The following is a 24,716-nucleotide window of genomic DNA, read 5'->3' as shown; positions in this document are numbered from 1 at the left end:
TATATGAAAATGCAAAGGGCTAAGAATAGCCAAGAAATCTAGAAGGAGGAAGAACAAAACTGAAAGCTTTCCATTACTCCATATCAAGATATATTATGCAGTTATGATGACTAAGACATCATGGCATTGGTTCAGGAACAGACTAATAAATAGACCAATGGAACTGAAAAGGGTTCATAAATAAATCCATACATAATGGTGACACTGAAGAGTAGGTAGAGGAAATCTGGGTTTTTTTGTTTTTTTTTATATCCTCACCCGAGGACATTTTTCCAATTTTTGTACAGATAGAGTGGGAGGGAGAGAGAGAGGAAGAGAGAGAGAGAGAGAGAAACATCGACGTGAAAGGGACACATCAAGTGGCTGCCACCCGCACGACCAACCAGGGCTGGGGACAAACTGCAACCGAAGTACATGCCCTTAGCGGGAACCGAACCGGGGTCTCTCCGGACCGCAGGCCAACGCTCTAACTGCTGAGCCAAACCGGCCAGGGCGAAATCTGGGTTTTTAATAAATGGCACTGAGTCTATTGGATATTCTTATTTAAAATATATATAAAAGGAATCCTGACCCTGATCTGATACTATATAAGAGAAAAGTTTTTGTGTTTCAATGGAAAACTGCATTTTCTGTAGCACACCATCTGAGTTATCTGATGTAGATTTTATGGCAGCTATTTTATAACTCTGCGACTTGTAGATAATTGATAGCAATGCAAAATTCATGAAAATAAATTCTGTCTGGTGGAGGGACACCCTTCCTTCCAGTCATGGAAAAACCAGTTTTGTTTCAATTTGCATATTCAATATTTCTGTTCTATAAATGTGTCAGTTCTTTGAATTCACCTTTGAACAAGGGAAACACTTTGCCTGTTTTTCTTCTTAATAAGTTAAACAAAATTCTAACATGTGTTCATTTTTATATTTGTATGAGAATCATAATTTTATACTTTCATTGGAAAATTATCTTTTTTTTAAATCCTCACCCGGAGATATTTTTCTATTTAACTTCAGATAAAGTGGGAGGGAGTAGGAGAGAGAGAAAGGGAGAGAGAAACATCAATGTGAGAGGGACACATTGATTGGTTGCTGGGGACGAGCCACAACTGAGGTACGTGCCCTTGGCTGGAATCGAACCCACGACTCATTGGTCCACTGGCCGATGCTCTAACCATTTAGCAACTGTCCAGGGTGAAAATTATCTTTTATTGATACGCAAAATTAATTCCAGATACATTACTAACTGAAATGTGAACGATAAAGCAAATAATGCTTCTAGAAAATCATAAAAAATATATTCATGACTTTGGAGCAGCAAAGATTTCTTAAACAATATACAAAAGCACTAACCATAAAAGAAAAGATTGATAACTCAGATTTCATTAAAAGTAAAAACTTCTTTTCATCCCAAAACTCCACTAAGGGAATGAAAAGGCAAGCCACAGAGTGGGAGAAGAGATTTGCATTACATTTTTTTTGGACAAAGGTATTATATATGTGTGTGTGTGTGTGCATATCTGTGTGTATATATGTGTGTGTGTGTGTATATGTGTGTGTATATTTATGTATATATATATAAAATAATATATAACTAAAAAGGTATCATTTATATTGTATATATAACAAGCCAATAAGAAGACAGACAACTGAAAAGGAAAATGGAGGAAAGAAATGAATAGGCACATCACAAAAGACCATATTCAAATGGCCAATAAACAAGCATGCACCCATTCAGGAAAATACTAATTAAAACCCATGCACACCCACCAGAAGGGTAAAATAGAAAAGACTGATAATTCCAAGGTTGACAAAAATGTGGAGATACTGGATCTGTCAAACATTGTTGGTGGGAGTATATATTGGTACAGCTACTTTGGAAAATTGTTTGGCAATATCTTAGTGCTAACCATGGAGCCACCCTATAATCCAGTAATTCCATTCTTAGGTGCGTGTGTATGTTTATGCATATGTATCAAAAATACACAAGAGTGTATAGCAAATTTATTCCTAGTAGCCCTGTATTAGTTCCCTGTGGCTATCATAACAAATTACCACGAACTTGGCTGCTTAAAATAATAATGATTTATTTTACTGTCAGTTCTGGAGGCCAGAGTCTAAAATCCAGTTGTCATCAGGGCCTCACTCCCTCTAGAAGCTCTAAGGGAGATTCTGTTCCTTGTTTCCTCCAGCTTTCCTTAGTTTGTGGCTACATCACTACAATCTCTGTCTTTACCCTCTACTGGCTTCCCCATTTCTGTCTCTGTAATCTCCCCCTCTCATTCTTTTAGGGACATTTGTCATTGGCTTTAGAGCCCACTTAGATAATCCAGGATGATCTCCTCATGTCAAGATCCTTAAATTAGTTACATTTGCAAAGACTCTTTTCTAAACAGTCATATTCACAGGTTCCAGGGATGGGATGTGCACAAATCTTTCGGAGGAGCCATCATCCAGCCCCCTACAAGCCCCAAACTAGAAACAATCTAAATGTCTATCAACTGTAGAATGAAAAATAAATTGTGGTATATTCATACCATGGAGCACATAAAACAGTGAAGAGGAACAAATTACTGTTACAGGAACACCATTGGTGATGCTCATAAAGATAGTACTCGGTGGAAGGAGCCAGATCCACCATGAATACTAAGTGTATGATTCACTTATATAATGCTCAAAAATAGCAAGACTGATCTATGAGGTTAGAAGTTAGGATAGTGGCTACTGTTGGAGGTGACTGGGGGGACTCAAGGGAGATCTGTGCAGGTGCTGACACTGTTCTATTTCTTAATCTGGGTGGTAGAAATTCTTCAAGCTGAACACTTTTGTGCAGTTTTCTGTATATAATATTTATAATACATTCTTCTTTTCCTCTTCTTTCCTTTATCACAACTAAGCTATAATAAAGTTTGTTTGAAAAAATCTGTCTCTGCCCTGGTCAGTAGGGCTCAGTTGGTTGGAGCATTGTCCTATACACCAAAAGGCTGTGGGTTTGATTCCTGGTCAGGGTGTATGAGGGAGGCAATGGATCGATGTTTCTCTCTCACATTGATGATTTTCTCTCTCTCTCTCTCTGTCCCTCCTTCCCTCCCTCTCGCTTCACCTCTCTCTAAAATCAATGAAAGCATGTCCTTCCATGAGGATTAAAAAAAGAAATCTGGCCCTGGCTGGTTTGGCTTAGCGGTTAGAGCGTTGGCCTGCAGACCAAAGAGTCATGGGTTTGATTCCGGTCAAGGGAACGTACCTGGGTTGCAGTTTGGTCCCTGGCTCTAGTCGGGGTTATGTGGGAGGCAACCAGTCGATGTCTCTCTCTCACGTCGATGTCTCTCTCTCACATCGATGTCTCTTTCTCTCTCTCTCTCTCTCTCCCCACCTCCCACTCTATCTAAGGATATCCTCCAGGGAGGATTAAAAAATAATAGCCCTGGCCAGTTTGGCTCAGTGGTTAGAGCATTGGCCTGCAGTCCAGAGAGACCCGGGTTCGGTTCCTGCTGAGGGCGCATACCTCAGTTGCAGTTTGTCCCAGGCCTTGGTTGGGTCATGTGGGTGGCAGCCACTCGATGTGTCCCTTTCACATCGATGTTTCTCTCTTTCTCTCTCTCTTCCTCCTGCTCTATCTGAACAAAAAATGGAAAGATGTCCTCGGGTGAGGATAAAAATAACAATAATAACAATAATAATAAAAAGAGAAATCTGTTCCTGTTACACAAACATTTTTCTTCTATTTTATGAATATATATATTTATTTATTAAAAATTTTTTTCCCTCTACATTGATTTTAGAGAGAGAGGAAGGGAGAGGGAGAGAGAGATAGAAACACTGATGAGAGAGAACATTGATTGGCCACCTCCTGCATGCCTCCCACTGGGAATTTGGCCCACAACCTGAGCATGTACCCTGACTGGGAATCAAACTGGCAACCTCTTAGTGCATGGGTCGATGCTCAACCACTGAGCCACACTGGCTAGGCAATATATATATTTACTAAAAATTATGAATGATTACAACAAGATTTTCTTTCTCATAGGTTTAGGTGGTACCATCTCTCAGGAATGTTTGTTTTTGGGACATGTGTATATATTTTCGGTCTAACAGGTTTTGAAGAAAAGTTGAATTGGAGGATCCAATCGGGGCTAGGAACAGGCTGTGTCATAATTTGTTCCCAAACTGTTCTGTAAGACTTTAGTGTCACTGACCTTCCTTGCTGGAACTCAGAGTGTGGGTGGTTGGAGTAATGGTGGGAAATGTTACTCTAGGATGACTGATTCAGACTTAGGAAAGGTATTATGCATCCTAGGATTGGTAAGGGGTAGGATTTCCTGAAGATAGGCAGAGTCATAAGAAGGACTATAGAGGCAGGTAAGAAGAGGGCACTTAAGGAGAGAACCTACTGTTGCCTCCTAGAGGAGACCCCTAGGTAAAGAGCTTTATTCTGGTGCTCCCCCTTGGACTTTGTGAAATGTCATACTGGGCTCCACTTTAAGCTTCCAGGCCTACGTTGTAATTCCTTAGGTTCAAAAGTCAACAAACCAAACCAAACAAAACAGAAACAGACTCACAGATACAGAGAACAAACTGGTTGCCAGAAAGGGGCGGGGGGAGGGAAGATAGACGAAAAAGGTGAAGGAGAATAAGAGGTACACACTTCCAGTTATCAGACATGGGGATGTAATGCATAGCATAGGGAAAGAGTCAACAATATAGTGATAAGTTTGTATGGTGATAGATGGTTACTAGACTTACTGTGGTGATTATATCATAAGGTATGTAAATGTTGAATCACTGCGTTATACACCTGAAACTAATATAATATTGTATGTCAACTATACTTTTTAAAAAAGTCAGTGTACCCATCAACCCTGTGCCATGTATTACGGATCAAATGGGGAAAAGGAATAAAGGGATGGTGGGTCTGCCCACACCCACCTCTTGGCCAGCTCTACTGCTGTGGGGTCTGTGTCCACAAGTCCCAGCAGTTGAGAAAGTGGAAGCTCATGACATGTATGGGAGAGGCCAGAACAAGCACCTGAAGGGTAGCTTCTAATGGGACAATTCAAGGAGGAATAGATACTCGAAATGTCTGCTTTCCCCCTGAATGCCATGAAACTTATTCTGGAAAAGTGGAGCATGGCTTGCATACAATGAACACATATTTCTTTTATATCCAGGCAAAAAAAAAAAACAACCTTATATATATATATATTTTTAAATGGTTATGCAGGTTACTGGTAAAGGTGGTGGTAGCAGGAATGAATGGATTAATACTGATGGCTTAAAAGTCATTTATACCTCTTCTACTTAACCTGAACTGCCTTTTATTTGCAAGGAATTGGGAGAGCTAGAAAGGGTGAGGACCACACTTCCTGCCTCTGAGATGTTTACAAGTGAATAAAACAACTGCTGAATCAGAGTACAAGAAGTAAGCTGGGAAACAAGAAGCTATTCTGAAGGGAGAGGCAGAGGGAGGGTTTTGTGCAGGAAGTGTGAAGGTAAGGGGTACACATTCCCTACAGTCTTTTAGTGGTGGGATTCAAGGACCTTTTTGAAGGGACTGAACAAAGTGGAAAGATAATATCTTTGTGTCATCTATGATGTAAGCTTTGTTAAACAAAGAATACCATCAACAAGATTGTATGGGGAATGGTGAACCATTTGCTTGTTGGGACCATCCTCTGTCCATGAGGCAGGAAGCCCTTGCTCCTAGAGCCAGCACCTGAAAGGTAGTCTTCTTGGTTGGCTGAGTGGTCCTGGAGAAGCCAGAGGGCTGTTTACCAAGGTCCACAGTGAATGAGTCATGTGTGTGGACTTTTGTCAACTCACTTCAGAGTCTGAGGCAAAGGAGATAACTAGCAGCCATTCCCAGCCCCTTTCTGCTCCTCCCTGGGGTTGGCACATTAGCCCATCCAGAGTCCCCAGAGTGATTTTTGAGTTAGTGTTCCCGCATTTGGGGGATACCGGGGAGCTGTGGGTAGGAGTGATTGGCAGTAGCAGGGTAGTGAAAGTTCCTCCCTAAGTATGCCCAGCCTCACCACCCCTAGCATGGCTCCACACATATTCTAGAGGGGGATTCTTCCCACCTGTGCCTAAAAGACAATCTGCTTACAATCTAACTGCACCGGTGGGTGCTGCCTGCAGAGAGGCCCAGGGTCAAGCCTCAGTCCGGGTGCTCTCTGCTCTGCCGCTCTGGGAGAGGGCAGGTGGCTAACTTGTCCCGTCTAACCTGCCTGGCGCCTTGTCCACGTGCTCTGGGCCTACTGAAACTCTTTTTCTCTCTGTCAGAGCAAGAGGCGGGGCAGGGTGAGAGGAAAGAGCAATCATCTGGCCGCACCCTGGTTGTGGGAGGAGTTTGCAAACACTCCTGGAATTCAGAATTCCGTGAACCTGCTGGGTCCACTGCCCCAGAACTGAAGACTGTGGGTCTGTAAAGTGGGGAGAAGACAGACTCTTGCTCCAGGGTGGTCAGTGAGTGAGTCTCGAGGGACAATGTGCTCTGACGGGAGGAGGGGAGAAAAGGACCATCCAGGCATCTAGGGAGTAATAAGCCAACTCCCAGAAATGCCCTGTTCTGGAGCTCCTGGCGTCTTTTCTCTGACAGATGTCCACTTCCTGCTTCTAGGGAGCCCCACTCCTCTGAGTTAACCCTGCTAGTATCCAGTGTCTAGAGAGAAGGTTCTTGATCTCCATTTCTCAGGGGTGTCTGGGCAGCCTTGTCCTCCCACAACCTACCACCTCTCCTTTGACCACAGAGCCTATTTGTGTCTGACAGAAACCCAAACACATGAGGTCACAGGTGCTCATAATTTTTCCTCCCCTCACCACTGTGCCCCCGCCCCTTGTCCTCTAATCCTTTCCACGAATGGAAGGAATGCTTCATGTCATACTCAGCCTGTGAGGCTGTCCAGCTAGGTTTCTTTGCTGGCACTCTGTATTGTGGGGGCTGGACTAAGAGGGAATGTGAGGGAGGGGGTGAGGCCAATGCTGAGAAACTTCACTCCCAGGGTCAGTCTTGACCGCAAATCTCTGACACTGTAGTGGAGCCGTAGAGGGTAGGACAACTAAGAGGGAAGAATATACTTTATTTAATGCAGTACCAACACAGAATAGACACCAAGGATGGGCAAGGGCTGGGACAGAATGGGGATGCAGGCAGAAGTCCCCAGGTAAAAATGAAGGAAGGTATCTGGCTGTGACCTGTCATACTATTGGCTGTTTCTGCTCGTACCTGCCTTACAACCTGAACCACAGCCTGATCCAGCCACTGCTCAAAATCCTCTGAAGGCTAACTCACTTGGTTTAACACTGTAGTATAAACTCCTTAGTCTGGAGTTCGTGATCTGCATGATCTGGGCCCACAATTCCTTGGCTGTCTTATCTCCACCACCAGTCCCCAGTAACCTCCTAAAATATCCCACATTCTAGTCCCAGTGGTAAACTCATACCCCTAAACATGCCACGAACTCTCTGGACTCCATGCCTTTGCTTAGACTGGTCCATTCTCTCCTTCTGCAATGCTCTTCCCCCACCATCTTCTCTACCCATCAAATCTGGTATATTGTATAAACAAAGGCTCAATACTACTTCCTTCATAAAAATCCACTTACTTAGAAAAATCATTTTCTCCTCAAAGCACCCAAAGCATTATATTAACACAGGACTTCTTTTATAGCATTTGTCATAGTGTGCCTTGGACCTGGGTCTCATGCAGAGGTAGCACCTAGCACAAAGTAAGTTCTCAATAAATCTTTATGGTAATGAATGGAGTCATGAGATTGAAAGAGGTTAATAAATGGCCAGGAAGGGAAAATAGCACAGAAACAACAGAGTTCTGTTAGGCTTTCCTGCCTCTTATGTGTCTGGTGCCTCCTTTCTTTTTCCCCTCTGATCACATTAAATATTTACAACGTGCTAAATAGGCTTTTCCCACACTGTAGCCGCCCTCAGTTGCAACCTAAGGCATAATGTCTCTGTTGTAATTTCCTACATGGTAAAAGAGAACACTGTGTACTCATGGTTGGCTGGAATAACCTGCAACCCTTCAATCCCGTAGCACTTCCCAAGGACCTATTGTGTACCCAGGTTTCTACTAGGGGCTGTGGAGGACACAATTTAGATAAGTCACTACCTAGTCCCTACACTAAAGAGGGCTATCAGAAGCCAAACCTTGGAGAAATCTGAGTGAAGCCTTGCAGTGGGTAGGACTTGAATAGTCAGAGAGACTGGCAGGGCAACCACAGGGCAGCCAAGTGCTAAAGGCCTGGAGGTGGGAAGATTATCTGGGCTATAATTTGCTCAGGAGATAGAGGAGAAAGTTAGGGTGGGCCCAAAATAGGAATGCCTTTAAATCTGTATGTCTGAAGTTAATGCAGGTGAGGCAACATTATAGGATTTCAAACAGGTTAGTGCAACAATGTGCAGTGTGGACTGGAGGGAGGAGAGCCTAGAGATCAGGGGGATACTAGTAGCAATCCAAGATGGGGTTCTGAGGATCTGGAAGAAGGGATGCAGCAAAAACACTAGATGGGAGTCAAGAAACCTGGGTTCTACTCCTGGCTCTGTTGTGGGGCCTTCAACCAGTCACTTTTCTGCTCTGGGCCTTTCCTTGACTGTAAAACCTAAAAACTTTGCCCTGGCCAGTTTGGCTCAGCGGTTAGAGCGTCAGCCTGTGGTCCTGAGAGACCCTGGTTCGGTTCCCGCTAAGGGCATGTACCTCAGCCCTGGCGTCAGCCTGCGGTCCAGAGAGACCCTGGTTCGGTTCCGCTAAGGGCATGTACCTCGGCCCTGGTTGGTCATGCAGGTGGCAGCCAATGGAGGCAGCCACTCAATGTGTCCCTTTCACGTTGATGTTTCTCTCTCTCTCTCTCTCTCTCTCTCTCTCTCTCTCTCTCTCTCTCTCTCTCTCCCTTCCTCCCTCCCTCCCTCCCTCTCTCCTTCCCTCCCACTCTATCTGAACAAAAAATGTCCTCGGGTGAGGATAAAAAAATAAAAAAAAAAAAAATCTTCAAAGTGACCTTTCCAATGATCCACAGTTAAACCTTTGAAGTAGGATACTGGGAATGAAGGGAATAGGCCAATCTAATGGACATTTGGAACAAAGAAATGATTCTCTGAAGTCTAAAGATAAAGAGCAGGGGGAAACGGAAGAGGGTCCAGCCAGGGAGAAATGGGGAACTGGGGATGGGCGGAGCCTCTGCTCCTGACGTCTGGTTAGGCAATCCCGGTTACAGTTCCCCCCTTCTTCCCCTTCCCTAATTTAGCCTCTTAGTTTCACCTTATTTGGTGAGGGCAGGGCAAAACAGACATCCCCACACCACCTGATGCCTGCCCCCCACTTTACCTTCCCCTTTTCAGGCTTTGAAATAATCCTCCTCCTTCCCCAATCACCTGGCACCATCCCAGAACCCACCATCCTCCACAGTTATCACCCCCGCGGCCGAAGTCGAAAGCGGTGAATTTGGGATAGTGTTCATAACCACTCTCACACTACCGTTCACCGAGAACTCACCACGTGCCAGGCTACATGATTTTTCACAGCAATTCTAGATGACCTCATTTTATCGATGGAGGAACTGAGACCAAAAGATGTTAAGTAATCTGTGCAAGGTCACACACACGCCAGTGGGCAATGCCAGATTGGAAATGAGGTCTGACTCTCACGTCTGCGCTTCCGCCAGTTCCGGTCGGGCGGTGCGACCTCTGTCAGTTGTGGGTTCCATCCCTCACCTACCTACCACCTCTCAGACCGTAATTCTCCAGGCTCGGCCCCTGCCCTCGCCGCGCCAGGGCGGCCCCGGCTCCAGCCCTCTGCGCCCCGGCGCGGCTCGCTCCACGGCAGGTGGGCGGCGTGGGCGGGGCTGTCCGGGGAGGCGGGCCCTGGAGGGGGCGTGGCCGGAAGCCTTAAAGAGGCCAGGGCGGCAGGGCGGGCGGTAGAGGCCGCGGGTGGCGGCTATCTTCTCTTCACCTTCCAGAGGATCACCGCGCCGTCACCATGTCTCTGGCGGCTTCGGCGGGCCGGGGCCCGGGGGCCGTGTGGTCCCCCACACATGTGCAGGTGACGGTGCTGCAGGCGCGGGGCCTGCGGGCCAAGGGCCCCGGGGGCACCAGCGATGCGTACGCGGTGATCCAGGTGGGCAAGGAGAAGTACGCCACCTCGGTGTCGGAGCGCAGCCTGGGTGCGCCAGTGTGGCGGGAGGAGGCCACCTTCGAGCTGCCGCCGCTGCTGTCCGCCGGGGCCGCGCCCGCGGCCACCGCCACCCTGCAGCTCACCGTGCTGCACCGCGCACTGCTCGGCCTCGACAAGTTCCTGGGGCGCGCCGAGGTGGACCTGCGGGAGCTGCACCGGGACCAGGGCCGCAGGAAGACCCAGTGAGTGCGGGCGGGGAGAGGACCGGGAGCGGCGGCGCGGCCAGTGCGGGGTGGCCTGGGCGTTGAGATCTTTGTGGAGAGATCGCGCAAGGAAGGCGCTGCTGTGTCTCTAGGGGACACAGAGAGACCTCTCGAGAGGGATCCTTGCACCGGTGATAGTCTTCTCTCCTAGCTTCGGCTCCTTCGGCTGTCCCGCGCAGCCCTCTTATGTTAGCAGGGAGGGGTGCTTGGGGCGAGTTTGAATCGTCAGGACGTCGCCCAGCGCCTGAAACTTAGGAAGCACTTAATGAATTTTTGATGGAAAATACATGTGGCCTGACGAGTTCTTGTTATTAGTGTGGGTAGCATGTATATTTGATACACACATTAATTATGTGGAAAGCCTCCTAGGTATTTTACTGTTCTGGGCCCTGAGCTGAGAATGGGTGGGCCACAGCGCAGAGAGGATTAACTGGAGGAATGAAAACCACCGACACTCCCTGGCGGTAACTAGAGGCTCACCCAAGGACGGAGCTGGGGCATTACAGTGAGGGGTGGGTGAAGGTGGGGGTCGGGAATGGGGAGTGCAGATTGCCAGGTGATGGCTATCTCCCACCCCCACATCACCACAGCGGAAGGGGTTGGTGAAGGGAATTTGGCCCTCCCTTCACCCCTCTCCTCCCTAAAGAATGCTAGAACATTTTGGTCTTAACCTTAGTATTAACCCTGTTTGCCTGGGCCCCAAATTAGTAAGGATTTTCACTGATGACTGGAGCCGGGGTCTGCCCTTGGCCCAGCTCAACTGGGAGGCAGGCATTGTTTTTCTTTGGAGTTTGTCAAGTTCTCTCTGGCCCTACTCCCAGCAGATGGCTGCTCACCTGTAGCTCTCAGTCAAGAGTTAAGTGTTAGAGTATCTCACTCCTGCCGGGAAAGCTGGGCAAATCTCATTTTACTCCAAGATATTATCCAGTTATTTGCTCCCTTTCACAGATATTTGGAAAGGAACATTTGATTGTGCTCATCTAGTATACCTTGCTTAGCTTATATTTGCTGGACCTTAAATATACAAGCCGGTCATGTTACCACCTAACCCCTACAATTTATGAAGTACACTGATTCACACTTTGTGTTTTAGATATAAACAGTATTTTAACTTTCCCTTGTGAAGGAGACAGGAAAAGCCAGAAGGTTTGTAGTTACCAGACTCCTTTTTCTGTAGGGTGGGTCCAATTTCAGCATGCATGCTTGCAAGTATAATACTTGATTTGCCTATCTGGCCAAAGATGAATAGGCATTTCTGAACTCAAATCAGATAAAAACAGAGTCTTTAGGTGAGGATGGATGGGGTATCTTCATAGCATCAATTTACAAGCCATAAGGTGAGCAGTGTCTTTGCTAAGGAGGGGCTGAAGCTGTGCTCATTTTTCATTTGCTTAAATGATATTTGGGGCCTTGGGTTGGCTTCCTTCCAGCTGCAGCTGGGTGCCATTGGCAGTCCTTTGTTTGGTCCCAACCCAAGATGTGTGGATATTATCGCCTGTCTCTGCCATCTGCTTCTTATAGGAACATTTTATTCCCTTGAAAGAGAGAGTGTTTCCCTGCCAGAGGTGGGGACTCCAGATTCCTGGGTCTGTTTGCCCACTCTGGTCCTGACTCATTGTTGGGCTTCAAGTTGCTTGGTCTCTCAACCCAGGTTTCCCTATTTATGAATGGAGCTTGTTGCCTAACTTAATTAATGTTTGTCAGATGTTTCTGGGTTCCTGGATTAATGGGGCCTGTGTATAGATTCAAAAAGTTCTGTTACTGCTTTGTGAGAAATGAAAACCTCCTTAAGCTCCCTAGTTCAGGAAGTGTTTAGGCTTTGCAGCTTCATTTTCTCATCGTCTCCAATGTAATCCTAAACTTAGATTGGTTACTCCTGTCTCCTTTATATGAGCTGATTACCACTTAGTCACAGTATCAGCTTGTAGGAAAATGGTGCTTAGTTGATATTAAAAAAAAAATTTTTTTTACGGGGAGGGAGAGAATGGGGAAGAGAGAGAGAGAAACATCAATGTGAAAGAGACACATCGACTGGTTGCCACCCACACTACCCAGCCAGGGCTGGGGACAAACTGCAACCGAGGTGTGTGCCCTTAGTGGGAACTGAATCCGGGACTCTCTGGTCCACAGGCCAATGCTCTAACCGCTGAGCCAAACTGGCCAGGGCTAAATTTTTTTCTTTTTAAATAACTGCAAAGGAAGGCTTCTTTTCTTTGCTCTTCTAGCAGTAGGTGAAACTACAAGCTTTCCCTCTATCACAGTGGATCTCAACCTTCCTAATGCCATGACCCTTTAATACAGCTCCTCATGTTGTGGTGACCCCCAACTATAAAATTATTTTCATTGTTATTTTATAACTGTAATTTTGCTACTGTTATGTCTTAGGCGATCCCTGTGAAAGGGTCATTCGACCCCCAAAGGGTCACAACCCACAGGTTGAGAACCGCTGCTCTATCACTTCTTGGGACTTTCCAAGGTGCTGGGGGAACCCAGTTAAACAAACTCTGTCTGATACCAGGGTACATCACTTGGGCCCTCAAGACAGTTGAGATTTGGAGAAAGATATACACTGAGAGGCAGAATTTTAACAAAAACTGGCTGGGCTAGGGTCATTTGAATTAGTCATTAATGGTTTGGCTCCATCTTAGACATTAAAAACCAAAAACAAAACAAAAGCTCAAATCTTGGTCTGTAGGTTTGTGTGTGTGTGCATGTTCATCTCACTAAAGAAGATTGCTGCTATAGGATATGCTTTCATTATAAGTCTAGAAGCTGCAACTCAAGGCATTAAGAGGTAACTGTGCTAATATTTCCATTTGTTCTTTTGATAAACCCCCACCTATCATATCTTTGGAGTCAAGAGAATATGCTTTTTATAATGATTCAGATTTTGGGGACTTTGATTTTAGTGTGATGACACACATCTTTAAAACACCAAACAGAGCCCTGGCCAGTTTTGCTCAGTGGTTAGAGCATCTGCCCATGGACCAAAGAGTAGGGGGTTTAGTTCCGGTCAAGGACACGTACCTCAGTTGCAGTTTGGGGTCTCATGGGAGGCAACCAATTGATGTGCCTCACTCACATCGATGTTTCTCTCTATTTCTCTCACTCTGGCTGAAAATAAATGGAAAAGTGTTTTTGGGTAAGGATTAAAAAAAAAAAAAAGTAAAACACCAAACAGAGGCTGACATATAGGATAGGATGATAGGGAAGAGTGTGTAGCCCCTGTACTTAAGAAATGGAAATGAATCAGTTTTGCACTTATTCTTACCTATTAAAGACCTGGGGTCTCAGATGGGCCTTGGTTAAATGGGATCAGTTAAGTCTTATGGTCATAAACAAGACATGAATCCGAGAGGCAGAATCAGGTGACTAACATGTAGGGTTCTGTGCTCAGCTCTCTAGTCTCATGTAACTTTGGATTCTAGATTGATTTTTAAAAAAGTTTTTTTTTTCATCTTCACCCAAGGACACTTTTGCACTTATCTTCAGATAGAGAGGGAGGGAGAGAGGGAGGAAGAGAGAGAGAGAGAAACATCAATGTGAGAGAGACACATCGACTGGCTGCCACCCACACGACCCCAACCGGGGCCACGGGCAAACTGCAACTGAGGCACATGCCCTTAGTGGGAACCGACCCCGGGACTCTCTGGTCCATGGGCTGATGCTCTAATTGCTGAGCCAAACGGCCAGGGCTAAAAAACTTTTGAGGATGATAAGAGCAACAAAATTTGGGGAAATTATCTGTTGGAAGATAGATTAAAATAAATACTCATTCAGGGTGGTAACTGGAAGGTCATTGTATAACTAAATATCATGAAACTTAATACTGGAATAGTCCTCCAGATATAAAGAGAGAGTGTGAGTGATGGAGAGTCATTTTTCTATATCTCTTTTAAGATTTAAGAGGGAATTTGGCCTGGTCGGTATGGCTCAGGTTGGTTGGGTGTCGTCCTATGTACTAAAAGGTTGCCAGTTGGATTCCCTGTAAGGGTACATGCCTGGGTTGTGGGCTTGATGCCTGGGAGGGGGCATGCAGGAGGCAGCTGATCTATGTCCCCTCTCACATTGATGTTTCTCTCTGAAAAACCAATTAAATTTTTTTTTTTTTTAAATAAAAGAGGGAATCTGGTTGAATATGAAAGAATTTGGGTATTAATAAAGGTTAACCATTGTCCAGCCAGTGTGGCTCAGTGGTTGAGTGTTGACCCATGCACTAAGAGGTCGCTGGTTCTGTTCCCAGTCAGGGCACATGCCTAGATTGTGGGTCCCATCCCCAGTGGGGGCGTGCAGGAGGTGGCCAATGGATGTTCTCTCTCATTGATGTTTCTATCTCTCTCTCCCTCTCCCTTCCTCTCTCTAAAAAAATCAATTAAAAAAAATTTTTTTTTAAATAAAATAAAATCTATAAAGGAAAAACATTTTTTTTAAAAAAGGTTAACTATTTTGAAGAGCTGTAAATGTAGAAGGATGCTGTAATAAGTTGCCAAAGGAAGTTTGGGTTATTCAAAAGAAATAAAGGCTAGGGAGTTTTCTAGGAGAGGTGGATGCAGGGAAATGACTTAGAAGATCATAGAGATGTGCAATTCACAAATTATAAACAGTCACTGTTTATGCTTATACCTTTAGAATTCCTAAGCACATTCTTAAGTTTTTTATAACAGATTGGAAAATTTGAGCAACGCTGTTAAGTTTTTCCTTTCTTGGGATTCCCCTTAAAGATAATATTGGGCCTTACTGGAAGCCCTCCTCCCTCTCACCTGTCACAGTCCCCTCCCACTCTAGTGTAGGAAACTGATAGCTCTATGCCCAAGACAGTTCTCTGTCACCTCTGGGATAAACCCTGTTCTGCTTATGACGATGGAATGAAATGACTAAGAAGGGGGAAGTTACCTCAAAGTTGTTGTTCTGGTGCTATTAAAGATGTTCCTTTGTTTTTCTATGATGTTATTTGATTATAATTTTATTTGTAAGACATTCAGTTAGCATGGGGAAAGTTCTAACTGCTTTTTTTTTCTTGTCTTTAAAGTTTATCCATACTTTTCATCAATGTTTTTTTAATGTCTACTGTGGGCCAGGTACTGGGTATACAGTGTAAACAATGGTGACTGAAACAGACACGATCACTGCTTTCAGGAAGCTCAGAGCCTTGTGGGGGGGATATAGACATTAAACAAATGAGCACATAAATAAATAATTATGTATTGTGATAAGTACTGTGGAGGAAGAGAACAGGGTGTAAGAGAAAAGAGCAGGAAAGATATGATTTAAAGATTGCAGATAGCCTCTCTGAGGCAGAGACCTGAAGAATAAGGAGGATTTTTTCCAGTGAAAAGTTGAGGAAGGAGTCCTGACTGGGGTGGGCAGCCTGTACAAAGGCCTTGAGGTAGGAACACCTGGGAAGCTAGACTGTGTAGATTGAGGCTGAAGAGGAAGGCAGGGCTTTATGTACGAACGACGGAAAGCCACTGGGTATTAAAAGCATAGGGGCACTGTAATCCAGTTTGTCAAAAGTCACTGTGGCTGTTGGGTGGAGACTGGATTTGAAGCAAGCCTAGTCTGGAATCAGGCAAACTAAAGGAGACCACTGCAGTAATCTAGGTGGCCAATGGTGGTGGTTTGGACTAGGGTCATGGCTGTGGAAATGGGCAGAGGGGAGTGGATTTCAGAAATATTTTGGAGGCTGGGTTGGCTTGGCTTGGGATGGATTAGATGTGGGTGGGGGTGAGAGGAAGTGATAAGGACGAGCAAATAAAATAAGAGCTTGCTGTTGAAAATGAACCAGGAAGTGGTGGCTGCTTTCTTTCCCCAACAGTCACTGTGATAGGGTGAGGTCACCATTACAAAGACAGTTTGGGGCAGTGACACCTGTGAGTTGAGTCGGCTGCTGGAGTGTATTAGTAGGAAACATCATTGAAACCAGGGCGTGTATATGTGTGTCTTCAAGTACAGTTTTAATACAGGTCAAGTCTTTGTTTTGTAATAGAGTAGCTGATGTTGTCTTACTGGTGTGTTCCAACACAGCTGATGAAGTCACTGCTTCAAGAAATATAGGACAAAGACAAGGAAAAATAATACGTAACATTAGGAAAAATAAACCCACAAATGGAAAATAAAACTCTGGAGGCAAGCAAGTCAACCATTTAAATATTTTTCACATTAGGGAAAGTAAGTATACAAGAGACTTGTGCTTTTTTCCTTTTGCTTAAACTTCCTTCTGGTTACAAAGACTGCTATTGTATTTCTATAACTACCATCAGTGGGAAGGCTTTTATAAATAGTATCTGTCATTTTAATTGTAGTTATTAACTAAAAAATGTTATAATTACATTAAAAGCAATGCATGTGCTGATTAAAATGCCATCAACTCAAACATTATTTGCTGATATCATTCTTCCTCCCCTTTAACAATAATCTTAAATATCTATATAATAAAAACTTCAGTTTTAATTGCCATCTGTCCTAGAAAACTGTGCTTCTTACCTTATACTTTTGGAGGGATGTTAGCTCTGGTTTAGTTCCAGAAGGATTAGGACGCCCTAGCCCAAGTGGAGAGAGTGAGAGGGGGACATTTTAGGCCTTATCTTCACCTCAGAGCAGTTCCCCAGGTGGCCTTTGGTTCTGGGTCTGGTGTAGATCTAAATTCTCAGGCCTTTGAATTCCTCATTCCTAAGGCTAGGGCGTCCTAATCCTTCTGGAACTAAACCAGAGCTAACATCCCTCCAAAAGTATAGGGTAAGAAGCACAGTTTTCTAGGACAGATGGCAATGAAAACTGAAGTTTTTATTATATAGATATCTGAAGAAAGTAAGCCTGATGCCAGATTGTCTGGCTTTGAAAACACTTGGCAAGTGGGTTCTGCTCCCCGTAAAGAGGTGTTCTGGGTCACATCTTAAGCCCCAGCTGACTCAGGAAGAGACCAAGCCTGACTTTTACCTTCTTCTCCCTCGGCCAGGGATCACTTGGGTCCTGTTTTTGCTGTGTGACCCAGCGCAGGGCTCACAGTCTCTGAGAGGAAGTGAGTGCGTGTGCGCACATGCGTGCTTGCAGTCCCCCGGGCACGGGCAGGCCGTCGTTTACCTATGTGACGTGGAGAACTGTTCAATCTTACATTTAATCCGGCGAATTAAAGACTAGGGGTGTTGCCGGGCTGGTGTGGCTCAGTGGTTGAGCGTCGACCCATGCACCAAGAGGTTGCTGGTTCGATTCCTGGTCAGGACACATGCCCAGGTTGTGGGCCCAATTCCCAGTGGGTGGCATGCGGGAGACGGCCAGTTGATGTCCTCTCTCATTGATGCTTCTATCTCTCTTCTTCTCCCTTCCTCTCTCTCCAAAATCAATAAAGAAAAAAAAATTTAAAAAAAAGACTAGGGGTGTCCGAAGTATGAGGTCAAAGCTCTGCCCTTTCAGTTTCCCAGTTTGGGGTACGGCTTCCTTATCCATGCCCTTTCTGAACATTGAAGAAGCAGGTTGCCTTTTGCAGCTTGGTGGCTAATGATGCTTTTGGCAAAGGAGCTGATTTTAGCCATTAATTAGACAAGAAATTCCTTTCCTGCAGGGAGAAGTCTGTAGATAATCTGCTAGAAAAAAATCCGGGCTTTAGTCTCCAGGGTGTCCCCGGGGGACACATTTAGGAATGTGTAGTGGAGAGAGAAAGGCAGCGGTAATTAACTGTCTTTTCCTGAATGCTGGCCTCTGAATGGAGCAGAGGGAAGGTATTTATAAGAAATCCCCGAAAAACGTTTCTAGAGGTGCAGCTGCTGCACATTTCACTTTTAAAATAACCACTCTTTTATTAAAACGGACATGGCTAACCTAGGTAGAACAATTAAGGCTTCTAGAAAGTCTGGTCTGAAAGGCCTCTTGTGATCATAAAGAATGGGTGTCCTGTGTGCAGGGAACCAGCAATAGGCCGGGCCCTGGGCTGTTTCTTCAGGGGTGTTGCCTCCTATGGCGTCAGTCCTGTGGGGTTTTCCTTTGACACCAATGGAACTTTTCATTTTCACTAATCATTGGTTGTTAAACAGGGTTTTCAAAATGTTCTTGGTGTGGGGTTTTTTTTCCCCCTCCTCCTTGGGACTTACCTTGATTATAAGATAAATCATAGATACTCTGCTGGCTGGCCAGGAACTCTCATAGAAAGGAGCACAGGGGTCTGGTGTGGGCGGAGCATAGGCTGAATGTTTTCCGACGTCTGTCATGCTGAAGTTTGTTTCTTTTGTCCTGGTCAAAAGATAATGGACCAAGACATCGCATCTTCTTTTTCCGTCCTTAAAGTCTCTTTGGCCCTGGCCGGTTTGGCTCAGCGGTTAGAGCGTCGGCCTGCGGTCCTGAGAGACCCGGGTTCGGTTCCCGCTAAGGGCACGTACCTCGGTTGCAGTTTGTCCCCGGCCCTGGTCGGTTGTGCGGGTGGCAGCCACTCGATGTGTCCCTTCACGTCGATGTTTCTCTCTCTCTGTTCCTCTCTCTCCCTCCCACTCTACCTGAACAAAAAATGGAAAAATGTCCTCGGGTGAGGATTAAAAAAAAAAAAAAAAAAAAAAAGTCTCTTTGCACCAGTGATAAAGGACCTGCAGTAGCCATGAGACTGTTCTTTGGCAGACCAAATACATCAGTGGCATTTACATGTGGGCTAGAGGCGAGGTAGCTGATCTGATGGTAGAATATTAACATTTGTGGCTTTCTGAGATATGATCAAGTAAAAAAAAAACTGGTCAGTAAATGAATGCAGCAGTGTACTTACATGGTTAAAAGTGCATCAATTTTTCAAATTCTCAGAGAATCTTGAAATACTGGTGCTTGCTATTCCCTTTAGTCTCTACCTGCAAGGGGTTTCATATTGCTTTCAACTTAGGAAACATGTCTTGAATCTTATACGTCAGTCAAGTATGCCACCTCGGCATATCTCTGAAATAGTTTGGAAGCTGTCTGTTTTATGTCTTTCCTGCCTACGTAGAAATCCTAAAGGGTTCTGTCTAAGGAGTGTTAATTAACTCTCTCAGTTAGTTACAGAAGATATACACTGATCATGCTATTTAAAAATTCCTATATACTTTTTAATTTTGGAAATTGTGCGATACAAACTAATTTTATAATTAAGTCTTTTCCTACTCCCTTTAAATGCAAATCATTGTTACTGGTATTTGCTGGATGTTTGGATGCCTAGTCAATCAGAATTGTAGATATCTTAGATTCCCTTTTGAGAAGCATCTGAATGGGTAAACTATGGTATATCTGCACTTCACAGAATGTCATACAGTCATTAGAAACGATGGGTGTGGAGACTGTAAGACAATGATGTACTTAACATACTACAAATAAAATTGCATGTGTACTTTGGTTACAACTAAGTGATAATTATAGTTAACACTTATGGAGTCCTTATTAATACCAGGCACTGTTCTAAGCACTTTATATATGAAGCCATTTAATCTTCATAACATCCTTGTGAGGTAGGTGCTTTTAACCCTGTTCCAGAGGAGGAGCCCAAGCCACAGGGAGGTTATATTACTTGCCTAAACTCTCTCAGCTAGTGATTGTTAAAATATACAGGAAAAAGACTTCAAGAAAATACGTAAAAAGGTAATGGTTGGATTAGAATGAGAGTGAGACCTTTTTTTTTTTAATTAAAAAATTTTTCTATGACCCATTTTCATTACTTTGTAACAGAATTTCTATAGAGCAAATAATATAGAAAGCACCAAAAGCATTTTTAACCTGCCTTTTCTTACATCTCTCTCCTTTACCATGTCGCTTACCAACTTTTAGGATTGAGTTTGGTGGCTACAGATAGCCTTTTGGTGTCACTAGAATGGCTAAAATTAGGGTAAAAAAAATGATCCATTTGTTGCTGTCATGATTTACCAGGAGTTCTTCCAAGCAGTTGATAGTGGGCAGAAGGGAAGGTGAAGCTGGCTGATTGGCAATTCTGTATTCAGAGTTAGGTAATGATGACCAGCCACCTTGGTCAATAACAAAACTGGTTAAACTACTTAGCTTCTGCAAGGTACACACCACAAATGTTTTATAGGTCATAAACATTTCTGTCCCTGTTTGCTATGCATTGTTTCTTGGCTACTAAGAGAAGAGTCTGGACATTTTATCCATCACTCCTTTTCAGAACCCTCGTAGATGTTCTCAGCTGCTAACCCCACACTATTTTCAGCCTTATTTTTATTTCCTGGGGAAGACAATTAAGGAACTGCTTTTTAAAATTTCTTCATCTAAGAAAGATCTCGTGTGTCCCCTGCCTCAGAACACCATGTCAGGTACTGTTCTGTTCTTCCTGCTCTTTCCTGACCTGGGGCCATAATCCCGTGTCATGATGCTGGGTCACGTTGCTTGTTTATGATGATGACTCATGCTACAAGTCCTGGCTGAGATTTTGCAGGGGAAGGGAAACAGGCAGTACACTAGTGATCCTTGAGTCCAAACTGGACCCATAGACAAAGCTCCCTTGAAATTAACCGAACACTGTAAAATGTTGAACTAACTCATAGAGCTGTGGTCTTCCTTTGCCTTGCCTTTCTGTGTCCAGTCTGAGAATACAGTATTAATTCATTTTGCCAGATCCCTAAGTAGGTAGTACTTATAGGCCTGTGGGGTTTAAATGAACTGAGAACCATACTTGTGTGTGAGAGTCCTCATCTGTGATGAGACTTGAGTTTCTCTTCGTGTCTCATTGTTTTCTTGTGCTTCAGAGTTAGAAAGAAAAGGCAGCAGTTGTGCCAGTGTCACCAACATTTTGTGATGATGTTTGTAAACTCACTCTGCTCCCCACCCCTACCCCCAGAGGGTAAGCTTTTTAGGGTAGAATCTGGCCTCTTCATTTTGCATATTAAGTGCCTGGCACGTGAAAAGTACTTGAACTGCATCTTTGGAGCCATCATTTCTTTGTACGTGTCTGCCCTCAGGAATGTTTTGAAGGAAAAACATGCTTGCTTCATCTGCTGAAGGATTACTTTTGAGACATACCAGGCAGTCCTCTGCAAGCGCAATCCCCCATGTCTGCCAGGAGCAGAGCCACACTGCCCTCACCCGCCACATTCCGCTGGAAGGCCCCCTGGTCCGCTTGCCATGTGCTAAACTGGAGTTCTGAGGCAGACGAACCCTGAGAATTGCTCATGGTTGGATGGTTTTGCGTGTTCTAAAAAGCGACTAATTCAAAGCCCAGGAGATTTGACGATGCAGATCTAGGTAGTAGCTCCCCAACCTGGCCACTGGGGTTGGGGGATGGGAATCCTGTGTCCTGCATTCTGCCTCTTTTCCTTCCTGCACCTAGTTCTTTCTTTTTTACATTCCCTACTACTCTTAATAAGGCATTAACTGTTTGTTGTATTGTGTTTGCCCCCTCCCCGCAAAAAAAACCCAAAACCAAAACCAAACAAACCAAAGCCCAAGTCCCCCTAACAGGAGGGCAGCCTGTTTGGATGCTTCGCATTTTTGCTTGTATATGCCCAAGACTATCACTTGCCTGAGGAGCATGGAGGGATTGGAAGACGAGTTTTCATTCTTTATCGTTTTGTATGATTCAAGTTTTACCCTATGCCTGTTATTACTTAAAAATATAGTTTATATAAATTTCCTGTTGCTTCCTATGTATTCAGGAGATCCTTTTAATTTTTGAAGAATTGAGTTTTAATTATAAGTAAAATTTATTAGTTGCTTAAAGAAGGGATCAGTTGATATTTTTGATAGGTTGCAGGGGTTTTCCAGAAATGGGCTTAAAATAAACTTGCTACATTGGGACTATGGCTTTCTCTCTGTTCTCTGGCCTTTGGACTAGGAAAACGAACCCGGCCCTGATCTCTGAGATAATGCAGTCTTTCTGGGCTTATGTGAAAGGTAATGCTGAACACACCCACGCTGACATCTTGTGCTTGGTGGCCATGCTTTATTATTTATGAACTACTTCCGCAAGGTGCTGGAATCAAGTGAATGTAAAAGGAAATAAACAGAAACGCTTAAAAATTGAATTGATGGCCCTGGCCAGTTTGGCTCAGCAGTTAGAGCGTCGGCCTGCGGTCCGGAGAGGCCCGGCTTCGGTTCCCGCTAAGGGCACGTACTTCGGTTGCAGTTTGTCCCTGGCCCTGGTTGGTCGTGCGGGTGGCAGCCACTCGATGTGTCCCTTCACGTCGATGTTTCTCTCTCTCTCTCCCTTCCTCTCTCTCCCTCCCACTCTATCTGTACAAAAAGTGGAAAAATATCCTCGGGTGAGGATAAAAAATAAAAAAAAAATTGAATTGATGTTTAATTTTTTAAAAAATGTTTTTTAATTGACTTTTTAGAGAGAGAGGAAGGGAGAAAGAGCTAGAAAGATCCATCAGCTGCCTCCTGCATGCCCTCTACTGGGGATCGAGCCTGAAACAGGGACATGTGCCCTGGGACAGGAATTGAACCGGGACCTCTCAGTCCATGGGACAATGCTCAACCCACTGACTCATACCAGCCAGGCTTGAATTGATGTTTAAAGATTAAAATCCAGTTACATGTACTGGTTGGGGATTCCTCAGGGTGATTTATGGATCATGGCATTCACTGTTGTTATCAAATCATGCTTGTGTCAAATATCCTTGTCTAATATTGATAGTAGAAGAAACAACTCCTGTCTTCCCTTCTATCTTTAGTAAATCTAGCACAGATTTTTATAAATTCTGAACGTTTGCATGCAATGCTTGCCTGCTTATGACCCAGTCTGCCTTTCGCCTCCTGAAATAGCCCTGTGGCTGTTCGAGGCTACTTGGTGTTTGGTTTGTTTGTGAAAATAAGCAGATAGGACCAGTTGGTGAAGTGTCTGTTCACATCTCCTCTTGGTGTTGGGAGTTTCCAAAACAATCCCACTTAGTGCCTGGGGATTGAACCTGTGCATCAGGTAATAATAGGTCCTTAGGGAGGATTCTAGAGTTGGTTGGAGTTTTGCTCAAAATAAACAGACTTTGGCACTGATATTTTTGGAAAGGCAGGCTTGGTCCCAAGAACTGTCAAGTATGTATTCTTTTTTTTTTTTTTTCATTTATATTCAGATAAAGCGGGAGGGAGAGAGAGGGGAAGAGAGAGAGAAACATTGATGTGAGAGATACACATTGACTGGTTACCACCCACACAACCCCAACTGGGGCCAGGGACAAACTGCAACCAAGGTATGTGCCCTTAGTGGGAACTGAACGCAGGTCTCTCTGGTCTGCGGGCTGATGCTCGAACTGCTGAGCCAAACCGGCCAGGGCAAGTATGTATTCTTTAAAAGTCTGCCCTGTCTTCGCATCCCCTGGGTAGAGAGGGGCAGCTCTCTGCTCTGGCTGCTGTGGTCCTCTAAGCCCTGCATTCTGCTTTCAGCAACTTCCTTCTTTCAAGGTGCCTACTTTCAAGTTGGTACTTACAAAAGCTAACCACCCTTCATCACCATTTAGCTTATGACTGTGGAGAAAAATACAAATAATCCTCCCAACATCTAAATGACAATTATGCAAACTGTTCCCGCCCAGGTTCTGGAAAATGTATTGGAAAGACACTAGGCTGACAGAGACCAAGCAATCTCTCAGGCCCTTGCATCCCCCCTCCCTCTCCAGCTGTGGATTGTGGTTTTAAAAACCATAAAAGAGCCCTGGCCAGTTTGGCTCAGGAGTTAGAGCGTCGGCCTGTGGACCATAGAGTCATGGGTTTGATTTTGGTCAAGGGCACGTACCTAGGTTGTGGTTCTGTCCAGCTCTGGTTGGGGTTGTGCTGGAGGCAACCAATTAATGTTTTTTTTTTTCTCTCTCTCTCTCCCTCCCTCCCTCCCACTCTGTCTGAAAATAAATGGAAAAATGTCCTCGGGTGAGGATTAAAAAGTACAACAATGACCATAAAAGATTTCTCCTCAAGGTCCAAAAAGCATAGCTGACATTATTTTCTCAAATCTTGGCTATGTTTTGATAATGCATGTTAAGTTATTCTCGATGACTTTGTACACCGGACTTTATGAAAGCTTATGATTTATGTCTGATGGCAAGCCATGGTGGGTTTTCCCCCTTTCTACTTTTATCTTAGGATGTTGAAATTTGAAGTTCAAACTTTCCTCAAAAAAAAAAAATTAAATTTAAGTCCTTCTTTCTGTGTGTTGCAAAAGGTGGCCCATCGAAGACCAGTTAGGAGAGAATACCAAGCAGTAATCTGGTGTAAGGGACAAAAGGGAGTCTCTAGTGCAGAGCTGACTCAGAACCCAGTTGTGCCCCTTGGTGGTCGTAAGGCCTTGTACCAATTACCTCACTTGTGAGCCTCAATCTCTTTATCTGTAAAATGGCTATAATACCCAATTTGGGAGGTAAAGCAATGTCATTCTTTTGAGACTGAAATGAGGAT

At 44.5% G+C, this 24,716-nt stretch overlaps 1 protein-coding gene across 2 annotated transcripts in view; it reads left to right on the top strand.

The window, feature by feature from the left end:
* Positions 1 to 9,912: 9,912 nt before the first annotated feature.
* Positions 9,913 to 24,716, top strand: part of RAB11FIP1 (RAB11 family interacting protein 1) — a 30,315-nt gene continuing 15,511 nt past the window's right edge. For both annotated transcript variants that reach the window (XM_036249842.1, XM_036249841.1), the window contains exon 1: positions 9,913 to 10,358. In XM_036249842.1, the coding sequence (XP_036105735.1) occupies positions 9,982 to 10,358 (377 nt within the window). In that variant the 5' untranslated portion in view covers positions 9,913 to 9,981. The remainder of the gene's footprint in view (positions 10,359 to 24,716) is intronic.

Source organism: Molossus molossus, unplaced genomic scaffold (genome assembly GCF_014108415.1).
Source record: "Molossus molossus isolate mMolMol1 unplaced genomic scaffold, mMolMol1.p scaffold_m16_p_9, whole genome shotgun sequence".
NCBI lineage: Eukaryota > Metazoa > Chordata > Mammalia > Chiroptera > Molossidae > Molossus > Molossus molossus.
This window is presented reverse-complemented; position numbering and strand designations above follow the sequence as displayed.